Genomic DNA, 15,995 nt, shown 5'->3' with positions numbered 1-15,995 from the left:
AAACCGTGGCATTCCCCATGATTATTATTATTATTATTATTTATTTCCATGCTTCATTACAGGAATTTCCCAATTGCAACGAAGCAGTTCACTTGTAAATATATACATTCACAAAACAGATAGACAGAAATAAAGAGAACTAAACCTAACTTATAACATCGATACTAATAATTGTAATGGAAATAATAATGCAGGTGATGGAACTTAAAAAATTGATGAATGACATTATTTAACGTAACTTATTTAACAATTTATAATTTAAACTTAAAAAAATTAAAAAAATCATAAAAGAAAAACTATTAAAAAAAACTATAATAATGGGCAATGAATTCATAAAAACTACACAGTATCAATACAGACTTTGAGAAAAGAAGATTGAGAAGCAAGAAATATGTCGATATGCAACGAAACATTGTTATAGAGGCGTAACATGGCAATTAATGGCGAATGAAATTGACTACGATTGAAATAAGTTTGTACTAAAAAATTAACTTGACTCAGTAAATTGATGTCATTAACGGAACCATGAATTAACTTGAAGAGGAAAGTTAATTGAATGATTTTTCGTCTCCATCAGGAACTAAAAATTAAACTGTTATCCAGCATTTGGGAGATTGTGTTAATCAAAGATCTTACAGGCACATCTTTTTCCTTGAACGAAGATCTCGATGACTAACAATAAAAAATTGATGCTTCATAATGCGCAATTTTTACCCATAATATCTAATTTCTTTGGGAAAAAGGTTAAAAGTATGGGTTCGCTGAGTACAAGTATAATACGATGTAAGTCAGCATTTGAGGCAGTTGGGTGCCAAAATCTTCATGGATACATCAATTTCGTTCAGTAAAAGGATCAAACACAGAATTTGGGGATAATGGTGGACAGAATAGGTACATCAATTTTCTTGGTATAAAAGTAAATCGTACGAGTTCGATTACCAGCAGCTAAAAATTGATATTTTACATGTTGATGGGCAATTGTGGGCATTAGTTATCAATCCCTATAAATACCAACAGAAATTTCCTTGCGAAAAGCGCCAAAGATAGCCTTGGGATACTGAAACAATTAAATTTCCATTTTAAGTTACCTTTCCAGATTTATTTGATGATATAAGAAGTGATTTTAAATACGGACACAGAGAAGTTTCCACAAGCAATGGAATCCAGGGCATGCTCGGCGAAGTTCGTTAAAAAAGTAACCTTGTAGTGATTAATACTCAAAGCTTGAAATGAAAACAGGACGGTAAACTTTGAAACCTATCCTAGAAATGACCACTTATTTAAAAGGGTTCTTATGCAAATAACATAAATTGAAAAAGTTTTAACGAAACATTAACAAAAGTGCTTACAAAGGCAACCCAACTCTCTCAGAACAATGTGTGACAATTTACTACATCACCGGTACGGGACTACAGGTACGTATATACAAACGTGTCCAAAATAACCATGAAACGAAGTGAATATAGTTAAAATACCATAAATCCGTACAAAATGTAAAATAAAAACCGGATCTCGCTTATAAAATTCAAACGATCTACCTTTACACGTTTCACAATAACCCTTCTAAACCGCCACCGGGTTTCCAGAGCGTATCCAGCATCGCCTTTTCTTACTGTTCCCAGGTTTTCGGTTTTCTGTCGTGCTCATTTTCGATTGCTCCGTTTGAGATAACAATTTTCCATTTCATTCTCTCTAACAGTCACCTGTGAAATTTGCACGAGTTTTGATGTTTGACGCCCTAAATAGGTGCATTATGCACTTTCCAAAGATTAAATGAGTTTATGAACGCAAACTAATTCCAGAAGGGAGTTTGCATATGTTCTCAATAGCCTACAGTAAAATGATTAATTAGAAAAGAGGAAAAATATCCATTCGTTGATGTTTAATTTGATAAACGTCACTTTGAGTACTGTCAAATAAACTTTATTGTATATCCCAAATAAACATATCGTTCTAATTACAAAGTTGTTCTTCCAAATTATGCGAAATTTGAGGTTAACTTTGTTGGAATTTCGTTCCATGACAAGCCTTCCAAGTTTTTAAATAAATAATTTCACTAAATGTTTTATGATCGGCTTGAGTTTTAATCGCGGGAGCGTGCCTCGTAATAGAAAAACAACATTTAAGATAATTGCCAATTAAAATAAATCTATATCTTTTAGCGACACCCATATTTTCATCCAAGCAATTAAGTCCTAATTAAAGGCCAAACAGAATTTCCTTCGCAACGAAACACCTAATTTAATTGTACAATAAAGAGATCGTTTGATATGTATTTCTAAAAAGGTTCTGCTGAAAATTTAAAATTGATTGTTTTCCTTACTTACGTTTTAGGGCCACCTAATTCAATATAACAATACGGCAGGACTTCAACCGATGGATAACATCTTAAGAATGGCGAAAGTAACAAAATCGTCTGATGGCCAATATTCCTGCTCAGCTGCAAATACCGAAGGAGAAACATATAGCTCTCCTTTTACTCTCACAGTACAATGTAAGTATTTCTACCGTCATTATGTCCTACATTTAGAACCGAAAAATTGAATTTATCGACAAGTAGACCACCTGCTGCCAACGTTGAATGTAAACGCATTCAAAAGAATTACGAAAATGTCACCAAGACTGTAAGCTTTGATTAATCTTTTTTATTTATCTCGATTTTATCAATTCCGTTCTATCAAAAAGTAATCAGCTATAATTGTTAGGTTTTTATTACTTATTTCCGAATACTCTTTCGTTGAGAAAGAAAATTATTTTCACTTCGAACGAAACTCATTTCAATCTCCTTTTCGATTATTTAAACCAAATTACCGATCTTATTTCGCCAACTTAATAAATATTCCAGCATTTGACGATTTAAATATTAATTTGAGAAAACTACACTGTGTGTCTTGCAACTCTCGAATATCACAAATTTGAATCTCATTCTGTGCTAACGCTTCGTATTCGCCAAGGCACTCCTGTCTCCGCTGTATGTGAATTCAAGTTTGATATTTAATAAAAAAATAATTCATTTGCCATATTTGAATATGTTTGGTATTCAATCAAATTTCACCGGCAATCAGTAACGGTGGCGGCAGCTGATTGCTCTACAGATGTCGCCGTTTCTTAGTTGACCACAAGGCAAAACATCGGTTTTTGTTAGACACTGGTTCCGACATTTCCTCGGAAATTGTTCGCCGAGCGTCGATGCCGAACCGTGTTAACTATGCGAAGCAATAAACGAATGAATTTGGTTTCAATCACAATCGGCCATGGAATTATTGCCATAAGAAATACATTGGCATTTTCAAAAACTTAAGTAATGATGACGCAACCGCAAAATGCCTGCCAGAACGGTACTTTCTTAATTGACTGATAATAAAACATCATTTAGAAATTTTCTAGCTTTGTGGAAAATGGGTTAGCCGGATGGTTCGCGAGCTCTCCCACTATTGGGATTTATCTGCCGAATATGTAACCCTCTAAAACACTACCAAGTTTCTTTGATTTACTGAAACTTGAATACTGACGATAATGTAATGTAAGAATAAGGCCGGATGTCCACCGCATCGGGCCGACGAAGATCGGTACGATTTGAATCGCGCACCTGCATTTCTACTGAAGCCTGTCAACAGACTCGACTATTGTCGGGACCGATCGAAATCACAACCGACTATTTTAGCCCGTTGTCGTCAGTCGTGACAGTTTTTTTTTTTTTCTGTTGACAGGCTTCAGTAGAAATGCAGGTGCGCGATTCAAATCGTACCGATCTTCGTCGGCCCGATGCGGTGGACATCCGGCCTTAGAATCTAATTCAGGCCGTAGCGATCTGAGTAAAATTCTTATTACGCTATAGCTACACGGATACACAAGAATATCTCGAATAAGCGAAACAAACATAATTTTCTAAAGTAGGTGCGGTAAATGTTATTTATCGTTCGACAATGAAAGAGAGGGGACCTGTAATAGAGCGCGCGCGCGTGAAGCAAATTGCGATCATGCTGCCACCATCAGTGGCGCCCGCTCGGGTTTTAAATTAGGAAATAACAATTTATTTATACTGCTATCATGATATGGCTTACTCGTGTGTACAATTGTCGGACATAAGATTAGGTTCTTATCTGAATAGAGATACAAAAAGACGCGATAAACGTAAACGTACCATTCGCGTTATAATACGCACTTTTTGTTCAGTTTTGATCGTTTCAGAAACTGGGTGCGCGATATAAGCGCAATATTATTGAAAGTATACTTACACAAGTCATTTGCCGAATCCGTTGTTGGACAAATGACTTTTAATATTGAATGAACGCATTGTGTATCTTCATCGGTGGTTTTCTATTATTGAATTGTTATTCCTGAGTTTCAAGACCAGATAAGTGCAACATTACATTCTTAATTGTTTACTAATATTTGTTACTGTATGTTTTTCCTATACATGGCCTGTGCGCAATAGTAAAACAAGTAAACTTACCCCGAATTTTCCGTACCCATTATTAATAAACCTTTTTTTTTTTTGTTAAAAACGCATAAAAACTAACTGCATTTTGTTATTACTAGAATTTATCTTTTGTTAGTTTTATAACAATTTTGTGTTTTTTTTTAATAAAATAAAGTGGATCGATCATATTGATATTGTAACGTGATTTATAATTTCGGGTTCGATTTATATCAATGTTTATTAAACAAAACTAAAACACTATAAAAACCGTACAATTTATATCGATTATTTATATCACACACTTCGCAATTTACATTTACGCGCTCGATGTTTCATACGTACTCGATCTCGTTCGGTAGTAGACTGCCGCGATGTTCGGTCCGCAACCATTTATACACGCAAGCAATGTAAGTCCAGCACATTCGCGTACAGTCTCGAATATTCCTACACAAATCCCACTATCGCGCGCGTAGAAAATTCCAAAGCGCCAAAGGCGACGTCATGTCTGGAGCGTTTTCGTTACACTATTAAAATTTCCATTTGCCTAAAATGGGCTTAGGCAAATATTTGCCTAGTCGAATAGCATTTAAAAACTCAAAAGAACCTTTCACCCAGGCAGATAGCATTTGCCCGGGAAAATGCCATTTGCCTGGAATCACTATTTGCCTACGACATATATATTAATACATACACCTTGAGTAAAATTCTGTATGTAAAGCACACCCCGTTTTTGAAGCGATCAAAACCGAAAAAGTACACATTATACGCGGGTATAATGTACGGTATGTGTTCCGTATGCTCTAATAACACTTTGCAACACATTTCGCACTTAATTAATGCACACATCTATTTGGTGACGAACCCTGCAATGTATTTAATAATTTCTTCAGAAATTGTGCTCAATATTACAGAGTTCATGATGTAATCGTGTTCTAACAAATCATTATTGCAATATCTTCCACTTCTATTTCATTGTTCCAATTAATTGAAGCACTAATTATTTGTCCGTTGCTTCCTTGCGACGGACAAGTTAAAATAGGGATAGTATCCAGAGGGCAACTCCCTACCCCACTATCTCGCAACTCTGTTCTTATCAGCAAGCGGTTGTATGCACTTTGAAACTGCCTTGAGGTGGGGTTGTTGTTCCATCCACCCCTTGACCTTATGGAAGAGAAAAATAATTCCAGATGATCCTGGCTTATTTTATATAATTGAAGATATGTATTTTGTAGCTACACGTACCTACATAAGTTCAAATATCTTCAATGATCCTTTGGTGTGGAGATTTCTTGAAGCCAGGTGTCGTCAGGTTTCAACTGTTTAAAATATCAAAAATGTTGATTATTTTAATAAAATTTGCCGTTGGTATACAATTTTCAAAACCTTCTATATCTGACTTCTTACAGTACTCAAGAGCATCTGCCACCGAGTTGCTCATCTAATCGGTAATTTAAAAACAGAAGGGTTACGCACGCATTCAAAATTGACTCGAACAGCAGCGTCGTTAATTTTCACCGCTTATTTAAATGATTGACACCTCCACTCTAATTCCTTCGCCTCGTTACGTAATCGAATTGATGCCCATAATCAATGCAGATGTCGTTTAATCGGGACTGATGAATTGATTTGTCCGATAACAGCTTTTGCACAATACATTTGTCCACATAAGACTTCTCTCTTACGCGGTTTTAAAATAAATGTTACCTTATTTTTGCGTCCCTTGAATTTCATGCCCTGTAAGGGTTTTTCGGTGGGCACGCGGGTAGCTGCAGTCGTGCCCCAGGGTCTCTAAATAAAACTTATTTACACACCAGTTTCCTTTTATTTTTAGACACCGTGTATCTACACCACAGAATACAGAATTATTATTTAGTTGGTATCCCTGGTGTTGTCGATACGGTAGTATTCTGCTATGCCGTTGCCTCAGGTTGCGGGTTGCGGTAAAAGGGCAATGGCGGCGATCTCAGGTGTCGAGATGTCGGAGCTGATCGCCTCGGCTCAGCGGTACTCTAATTTGACCGGTAGCTGTAAGTTTATCGATTAGCGGGTTTTTATCCGGGAGTTGGTAAGCTATCGATAAATCGGGGTGCGAATGATTGGTGCCGCCGGGTTCTATTTCAGGTGAATGACACCAGCACTTCCGAATACTCGGCCCGTCAGTGCGGTATGGTACTTATGCTAGAGGTGGTACACAGGATGTGACACGGCCACTACCCCGTACACCACACTCTAGGTTGAAGCAGAATCAACGGTCGCAAACTGGAGGAGTGCAGGTCGAAGGTCCCACAGTTCCCAGTTCCCGTACTTTGACTCGCCTCGTATCTAAGGGACTGGTGATAGTATGGTAACGAAAATCAAGATGTGACACGGCCACTACCTCCGCTTAAGGTTCACAACCTTACGACTAAATCAAGCAAGCGGGAGTTGGTTACATGCGGGTCACAGGCCCCACAGGTATCGAACTTCCGGGTGTTTGAGGGTTCGTCTTTCACGGACTGGATGATTTCTAATGAATGGCGAGGTTAAAGGTGCAGGGACAGGTGGGTTAAGGATATAAGCGGAACGGAAACGGTATCGAATGCAAACGGGAAATCGGATGAATGATTATCAGTTTTAGGTCTGGATTCAGGTTTTCGGTCATCAAATGACAGGATAGAAGTGTCTTCTAAAATCAAGGGATCCTCCTTTTATACAGCCATGATTAGGACTACGACTAGGAAGTGGAAATGACACTTGATTAGGTTATCATTAATGATTAGTTAGCGACATCTATTGATGTCAATGTAGTGCATTTGTAAAGGAGCGTCTACACGCTCCATAAATAAAGGCACGGGTACATTGTTACCTTACAGCCCTCATTCAAATACAATAACAAACCCCAAATTACTTATACAAATTCATGGTTTACAATACATAAAGAAAAAAATAAACATTACAATGACCATGAAATAAAATCCTGAAATTCTGTGTCCATTTAGCAAAATGCCCTCTAAATAAAATAAATTACAACATTTTACAGGATGTCCTGTCTAAAACCTCCAATGTGAAACCCAAATTACCTTCATATCACGTAAATGTTCAACGACAAAGTGGCTCGCTCTTATCGTCGGCATTATTTCAACCTAGAGAACGAGGCCCACTGCAGTTTACACAACAATATCTATTGGCGGTATCAAAACTTTTAGTGCAGAACGGAGTGTTGGAGGAGGGTACTCTCAAAAGGGAGATAAGGTCGTCTACACGAAACACATCTACTGGCGATGTAAAAACTTAATTGTGAATATCTCGAAAATGTTATACGAAGGTGAATAAAGAATATGTATTGGGCCGGTAGCTTTTTTTAATTAAAACTTTGTTGCAAATGATTGAAAAATGGCCTCTCTTTTGTTTTTTCGGTGCTTTTGGATCAATACAAATTTTAGAGTCGATAGAATAAACGACTATTAACATAAACTCGCCTTTTAATGTTTATTTGCAACTTTAGTGTGCGAGAAACCCCCGCCTATTACATGGTGGAATACAATGACGGCGATGCTTCGTTAATTCTTATTGGTTTGCCAACTCTAAAGTAGTCGACAAAAAGCGCTCATGCAACAGAAAATGACTTATCTCTTTCTCAAAGAACTTAATTCGCCGCATAAGATTTGAAACCTTATATGACCTGTTTTTATCACGTAAACATTTCTTATAGCACATAGCTACAATGTTTTGTTCATTTGTACGTGAATATTCAGTGATCTTATTTACTTTCCAAAATTAAAGAACAATTAAACAACATATTAAGGGATAAATCAACAAAACCACAAACAAAGAACAGAAGCCTTGTCATTTGTTATCTGTAACATCGCCCTACAACGAGGTACGCCTTCGTTTTTGCTAACTTTCGGGGATGAGTGCAAGCATCGGTAGCTACTGAACCACACTTGAATGTGGCTGCGTCTAAAGTTGCAATCAACGTAATATTCACGATGTGCCCCATTTTCAAAATAGTTTATTTTCGTATGCTGTACTTGCATAAAATCTAAAACATGAATTTCTCATTAAAAATGCTATTTACCTATGTAACAGATTCCACATTCCTTACAAATTGGTATCCTTGACAAATACTGTTTGGTAAAAGGCGGAAATCGAACAATGATTGTTCAAATAAGTGAACCAAATAGTCTTGCATAGATACAGTATGTTATGTCTTGCATTTAACGGTCATCTTTCATAGAAGCAGCCATTTTCGCACTGGCGCTTGGCAACAAAATTTACTTATCGGAAAAGTAATCCCTTCGGACGTTACCGTACATAACCGAGTGTATTTTGTGTGCACCCTCATCATGACACATATCTTCTGTATTTCAATAATCAATAAGATAAAAATAATCTAATTAATAAACATTCTAGAAAAATGTTCAGTTTTGTGTTTTTATGGTAATTAAAAATTGGTGGGCTTGAAAGGCGCTATGAATCATTCCAGAATCGCTCGTTCATATTGTGACGATAACACCTGGGAGCAATAAAACCGCATGCATGCCTTACATCTTCATAATGTAATTCTCATTTCAGCCAAATGCCTTGTTTTTTTTGCGAACCAAATGGACTATTTCTCCTCGTTTCAAATTCCGTTGGTTACAAGGAAGAGAGTTTTAATTATTCAATTACGTTATTTTTTTCCAATTTTACTCACGATTTTAAAATATGGCGAACTGCGCGCTTGTGAAGTGGTACGGGTTTGCGTCACTGGGGCGTAATTTTATTATAAGCAATTCTGTGCTGAAATGAAGCTTCGGGGAAATCCGAAATGATCTCGTAAAAAGTACATTGAGGTGTATTGATAGTTTGGAAAAAGTCTTTGTGCAGACTTTCTGCTTACATTGTGAATATTTATGAGAGAAATAATAAACGTTATTTGGAAAAGGTAGTTTTACAATAAATGTGCATAACATATGCTGTCGCAATTTGAATTGGCTCACTTTACCGATTGATCCCTTTCATTCCACATTGAATTGTTGATGTTACAGGTTGTCATGTAGACGTGTTTCGAGATGGATACCGTGCATATACTTAATTAAAGCCGGTTTAATGGAATTCAATTGAATGCAAAAGACCAATTATTGTCTTTATCGGCAATACAATCCCCTAAACTAAACGGTTTCTGCACTTACCCTTTTACATCAAGTTAATATAGTCGTATTGGGAAATTAAGGAAATTACTAAACGCTGCGAGAGAGCGCGCAGGTCTTCCAGCGATAAATAGAGTGTATGCAACCAGATAGTCAACATCTGCTCTGTGATTAAGCGCCGTTATTGTTATTCCTACCACCAGACTAGCTCGATCAATTCTAATCCAAGTATGCAGATTATTGCAAGTCATTTCATTTCCATTATTGCTTGCTTACGGTTCAGGTCTGATTGACTTATAGATTGCGGTTACATCATTCAATAGCAAGTTTCGCAGACATATAAATTGTAAAAGATACAGGTATAGGAGCGGTACTAGATTTTATGGCGCTTGTAATCACGAAAGAAAGTTTTCTGTGCGTGAGTAACCTGTCTCGATCACTTGTTACGGACACGCGCTTCTTTTTTACCGTCGAATTTCGTGGTGGTTTGTGGATCGTTAGGGAGTTTCCATTTTAAATTTGTCCGAAAGTTGCATAGGTCTTTTTGACTTAAAACGTAATTACTTCTAGTAGGTAACTGCATTTCCATGATAGCAACAGTGTAAACGGCGGGGTTATCAAACAAACATGATCAGCATGAGTACATTATGTGAAAACATCCGGTGCACCCTTTCGAAAAACCCGTTATTTCTAACGTGCATATAGAAACAAATTGAATCGCGTGAACGTAGTAGCGTGGTCTACAGATTAAGGTAATTGATTAATGTTAATGAAGGAGTGAGCACATGATTACACAATTTTTAACTGTTGAAGCTTTATTGGAAGTGATTTAAACGGTACAATCTAACATGCAATAAAAGAAATTCATTAAAATCAATCATTGCTCGAGTGCTTCAACTAGTTTCGGCTTCAAAATTTGTAAAAAAAAAACTCGTTTCGAGTTCAGAAAGCAATCAATTTTGCACCCCATTCTTAATAGGCTTCTTACACGTGGTCAAATGTGCCCAAGCGTTTGGTAGTTATTGTGTTCACGAACAGACAGACGGACACCATCAACTCTCCTATACAGTTTGCATAGCTTAATAAACCTTGAGACGCGGGAGAGCGCTGTGACCCTACGGGATCATTGGATTTGATCCATTTTCAATAGGCATATAGGTCAGCTGTGTAAAGCTTGATATTACCCCTTATTTTACCATCACGTATTGATTCAGATTTGAAAACCGGTCACTCGAAGATCTCTTTAAGAAATTTCACAGAAACCAGCAGGAAACAATCTCAAAACATCAAAAGGTATTTCTAATAGTGAGATCGCTTAATGTAAAAATTTTAGATTATATTTACCAGTTGGATACGAGCACCAAACTTGTTAACAAACAATTTCCGAAGGGTTACCACTTCGAGGGGTTAGTAAGAACCTTTCTTATAAGGGTTCGAACCCCTGACAATTGACATTTTTCTCAGAAATTTAAAACATTTTTTCCTTACAACAATTTTGTGGGCACTAAAAAGTACTTTTTCTACGACCTCCGTGAATTTCGAAACGACTTCTGTTGACAGTTTTGACATTTGTAGATACTTATCCCTTCCAAACGCATATGATCTATTCTAGATTTTTTCATTACGCACGGGTGTAGGTAATGGATACTATATCATGCCCCTAAATTATACGTTATGGCCTCATTTTAAGGGAGGTCGTAGAAAAAGTATGGTACGTAATTCGGCTGTAGTTTGCGTATTTATAGGTTCGTGGAATTGCCGCACTCATCGTCTTCTATTGGGTGGTTAAGATGGGGGAAGTCCTAGTCCAGTAGGCGTAAAGGTGGTAAGCCAAATTTAAAGATTGGTAAATTTAATATATTTCGGTTGACTTTGCAACCTTCATCAGAAACTAAAAAGGTTTTAATGTGATTATTCGATACTACGGATAAGGAAAACTTACAATTTATTATATTGGTCCGAAACTGGTGATTACATTCATTAGATTAAATTTATGACACATAGCTCTATTATTAATAAAATTGACTAGGATGTTGACAGATTACATATTCAAAAACACAAAACAAGCCAAAAGGCAAAAATTACGACATTTAATCCATGCGGCCAACAGGTGCTATGTTATTTAAATTTTTGGCAAGTACAAATTTTAATAATAAACTAGAAAGTGACTGGTACCAACTTAAGTGATATTGAAAAAACCCTAAAAAGTATAATGTATAGGTTGTATCTTAAAAAGAGACAAACAAATTGCATATTGGTTTTGTACAAAGTCAAATTTTTGACGGCACATTAAAACTGCACTACTTTTAAAATTGACATAACAAAATTGTTGAATTGGTAGTAAATTACTAACCAAGACTGAATTGAATTGAAAAAAGGACGTTATGATAGGAGGTGACAGGTCTTGCGTTATGTCGGAAGTACCGTATTTGTGACCTTCGTTTTCTTTTTGGTGTAGGGTTGCGATAATAAAAAAGTGTAGATTGTGCTGAGGGCATTGATGTCCGTTTTCTCGTTGACACAGATCTCCATGTTGTTCTGGATGTGGCACATTTCCAAGAATCTTCTTTTGTAGGTGTTGGTTTCATTTTCTAAGATGGTAAAATTGTGAAAGTTGAAGATGTGGCCTGTGAGATGTGAATGATTACTCAGCGCTGTGGTATTCGGTTTCAACTTGGCATCCCTTTTGTGAGATGAGATCCTCTTGCACATCTTTTGAGTTGTTTGACCAATGTAGCTGAACTCTCAGTGGTTGCATGGGATGGAATATAGCGCATCTGATATTTGGGAAGGTGGTGTTTTGTCTTTGAGTCTGGAGTAAAAGACATTCATCTTCTTAATGGCAGTGTTGGCGATCTTGACATTAGAAGAATTAAATAATTTGGAGATAAGGGGTGTGAGGGTAGGATTGTATGACAGTTTCTTATAGATGGTAATTGTATTATCAGTAGGTTTTTGGGGATTGTGTACAGGATTATGTTTAGGTATACGGGGTAAATTATCGAGGAGATTCGTATACAGGATGTCAAGATTTTTCTTTATTAGTGACTGGTGACACATTTTCTTAATTCGGTTTTTTAATCCTATGATGGTGTTCATCTTTTGCTGGTAAGGGTGTTCAGATGAATAAGGTTCCTGAATTGGTTGGTTTTCTATACCAGTCCAGTATGGTAAAATTGTATTCTAACCGTGTCACTTTGGTGTCGAGGAATGGGACCCAGTTCTCTTTCTCTTTTTCTACGGTGAACTTAGGACGATTGTTGTAACTGTTAAAGATGTTGAGAGTGTACTCTAGGATTCATTATCGGGTACGGCACATATCACATATGAGGTCGTCTACGTACTGCCAGATGAAAGGGAATTCCAAGTTAACTTCTTTTACCACAAAATATAGTAAATCGTTCATCACTATTTCAGCAATGGATGGAGAAATCGTGCCTCTCATGGGGCAACCATAAATTTGAGAATAATATTGATTATTGTACGACCAGCACGAAACGCAATTTATAAGCAAAATATATAACAATACGGTTAAAATGTGAACGGGGCAAGCACAGTTTAACAGATTAAAATTTGTGTAAAACAATAAAACTATAATTTGTGTAAAACACGTTAAAAACAAGAGTAAGTATATCATCACAGCCGGGTTAGTGGGATCACAGGGTCTATCACGGATTATGCGCTAGGGTCGTCACGGTCCACAAGTTTTGAGGGTTTTCGACCTCTTTCCACCGCCCTTATGGCCGCCTTGTAGTCGAGACAGGTCATCGTCCACGGTGCATGCCCTACTTTGTCGCAGATTAGGCACTTCTTCTCGTTTGGATGTTCCTCTAATTTTTTGGGGACCATTACAGTGGCCGACCTTTGTCCGCTCTCTGTTGACCTCGGCTCGGATATCTCTATGGTCTTTCCACCCCTAGAGCAAACAAACAATTCAGGATTATTTTCTGGAAGGATTGAATTTTTTTCAAATCTGCTTCTAAAGATTGAATAGTATCTACACATGTTCAACTTACCCTTGCATTCAAGAATTAGCTTTTATTTGTTAACACGATGCAATCAATTACAATTAAGAGATCGCGTGTAATGCCAACAGACAAGATAAAGCCGCCTAGTTACGCGCTACGTGTGACACCTACCTGAGAAACACACTTGAAAAAATCACTAGGAAAACGATCACCAGCATCACAGCAAGACGGCAACCACGATACCGATAATCGACAGCACTCCCATCTCCAAATCTGAAAGTAGGAATTAGCAACGCAAACGGAATACGAACAAGTCAAACACGGGCATCCCTCCCCCTGTAGTAAAACAAGAGCGTTCTTCTATGCTTGCATGCGTTGATTTTAAAATGATGACCTACTGTCATGGGCAGTGGTAAAAAGGTATGGAAAAAAAATTAAAGCGCTTTAATAAAATCATGTCCAACTGTTTCTGTGTTCTCCTAATACAGCGAGGCCCTTGAATTTATTTTGAAATAGTATTAGGGTCAATGGGGGCGCACACCACGTTGAGGAGATGGAATGAAGGTGAAAAGGATGTGCGAAGAAGTTTTCAAAGGAGAAGTGAAGAATTTATTTATTGTTTTATGCAATTAAATATCTGTTGTGTATATGTAAATTCTTTGCCAAGGCAAACGTTTTTATACCCACTAATGCCCGAGGATTCACAAAGCTTGTTATAAGGACTCGTTTCCCCTGACTATCAGTGGCCAATTCCATTTTTCTTCTCGAGGTTCGTTGCATAGACAAACAATTCGTCCGTCCGTCCATATGTCAAACAGGAAAGTGCTATTGATTTGATAACATGAATTGAAAAGAAAAATTGGATTTTTTTGATACGTTTAGCGTGTATAGTAGTAGAAGATAATGGTCGAAGCCAAGAGAAAAATCCTATTTTTCTATTTCGGTGTCACAATGATGATTTTGTACAACTGTTTTCAAAACAGTTGTACAAAGACAGTGATTATAGTCGTTTTTTTTGGTAACTCATTTCTTAAGTTGGCAGTTACTAGTTCGTACAAGTAGGTACTTCATTGGGTCCTTCCATGTTTGAACTTCAAAATGTCAGTCTTACTATACGCTGCCAACCTAAAACTTAACGGCATAAAAAGTGTTCCCAACATAAAACATGTTAGTTCTAATGTTCCCTATAGTTTCTGATAATGATTTTTTTAATTAAATTAAAGCACCGAAATAGAAAAAATAGTATGAAAAACGCGTGTTACAATGCTTTATTGTAATACTCCTATCTTGCGGACACTCGTGGCTACGCTTCGCGTCGCCACTCGTGCCACAAGATAGTCGTATTACAATAGGTCGCATTGTAACACTTGTCTTTCAATATACTATTTCCCTTCTCAAATAGCAAGCGATCAATTGCGAACAAAAGGTTGAATTTCTTAGCGCTTAATAGTTCGACAGATATACACAGAAAATCCATATGAACGGTAAACGAAATGAAAGAATTCCAGATTAAGAACTCGCGTTAAAACATACCATATATATTGCAATTAGGTATATTATGTTTTTCTTCTAATATTTAATAATATTCGTTCCTGTCAATTACTACATCCATTTTAGATCGACTAACTGAATTTTATCTTGCGAGGCATATATCTTATGTTAGTGTACTACAACCATCTCAAAATGGGTGATAAGTAACGGTCGGCGTAAGTAGTTAATCACTTCTACTAAGGAAATTAAATAAGACAGGAGATTGGTCTTCCCCCATTAATCACTAATGAGTAACAGTGATACCTTACATACATCGGAATTTCTTACGGACACCCCCTTAGCGTTTACTATTAAATTGCACAGCGACCCTAAAATCCCTGAATAGTAGAAAATTCAGAAAACCGTATACGGGCTTTATGTAACAAAGCAGATAAGTCCTTCGTTCAGTAACATATGCCATTACAGACAGTTAGAAAAGGGCAGTATCAAATGTTGCATCATATCACCCTTGTCCCATCAGGAATGTGCATGTGGCATATCGGGCAGCATGTGGTGACCGCAATTCGATTTACATGTGGGCAAGTTCTCTCGATCCTCAACTAGTGCATGTCTCCTCATTCTCTGATTGCTGATGCGATAGACTCGGAAGCACGCATTAAAACAATTATAGAATCGTGTTGTTTGGTTAATTGCTACTGTTTTGCTTGATTATGTTTACCTTATCTGCCACCATCTTACTGAATACTAAGTGACTAAGTACCGGTATTTATATGCGTAATTTTCTCGGTATCAAATTTCTACTCGACGCAAATGGCGCAAGATAATGTACTTACCGAAAAATACGACCTTAATTGACACACTGGGGAAAATTATTCTTCTAAGGCCGGTGAAAGCGGTTGTTAAAATTTAATAAAACGTTACTGGAAAGTAATTACTTGGAAACTCGCACAATCCAACCAGTCAGTAAATTTAGATGACATGCAATTCAGACTGGTGATATGT

General features: G+C 37.0%; 1 protein-coding gene across 3 annotated transcripts in view; it reads left to right on the top strand.

The window, feature by feature from the left end:
- LOC116177615 (hemicentin-2) overlaps positions 1–15,995 on the top strand; it is a 155,973-nt gene that overhangs the window by 87,220 nt on the left and 52,758 nt on the right. For all 3 annotated transcript variants that reach the window (XM_031496629.1, XM_031496641.1, XM_031496634.1), the window contains one exon: positions 2,335–2,494. In XM_031496629.1, the coding sequence (XP_031352489.1) occupies positions 2,335–2,494 (160 nt within the window). The remainder of the gene's footprint in view (positions 1–2,334; positions 2,495–15,995) is intronic.

This window comes from Photinus pyralis, unplaced genomic scaffold (genome assembly GCF_008802855.1).
Source record: "Photinus pyralis isolate 1611_PpyrPB1 unplaced genomic scaffold, Ppyr1.3 Ppyr1.4_LG1, whole genome shotgun sequence".
Taxonomy (NCBI): domain Eukaryota; kingdom Metazoa; phylum Arthropoda; class Insecta; order Coleoptera; family Lampyridae; genus Photinus; species Photinus pyralis.
This window is presented reverse-complemented; position numbering and strand designations above follow the sequence as displayed.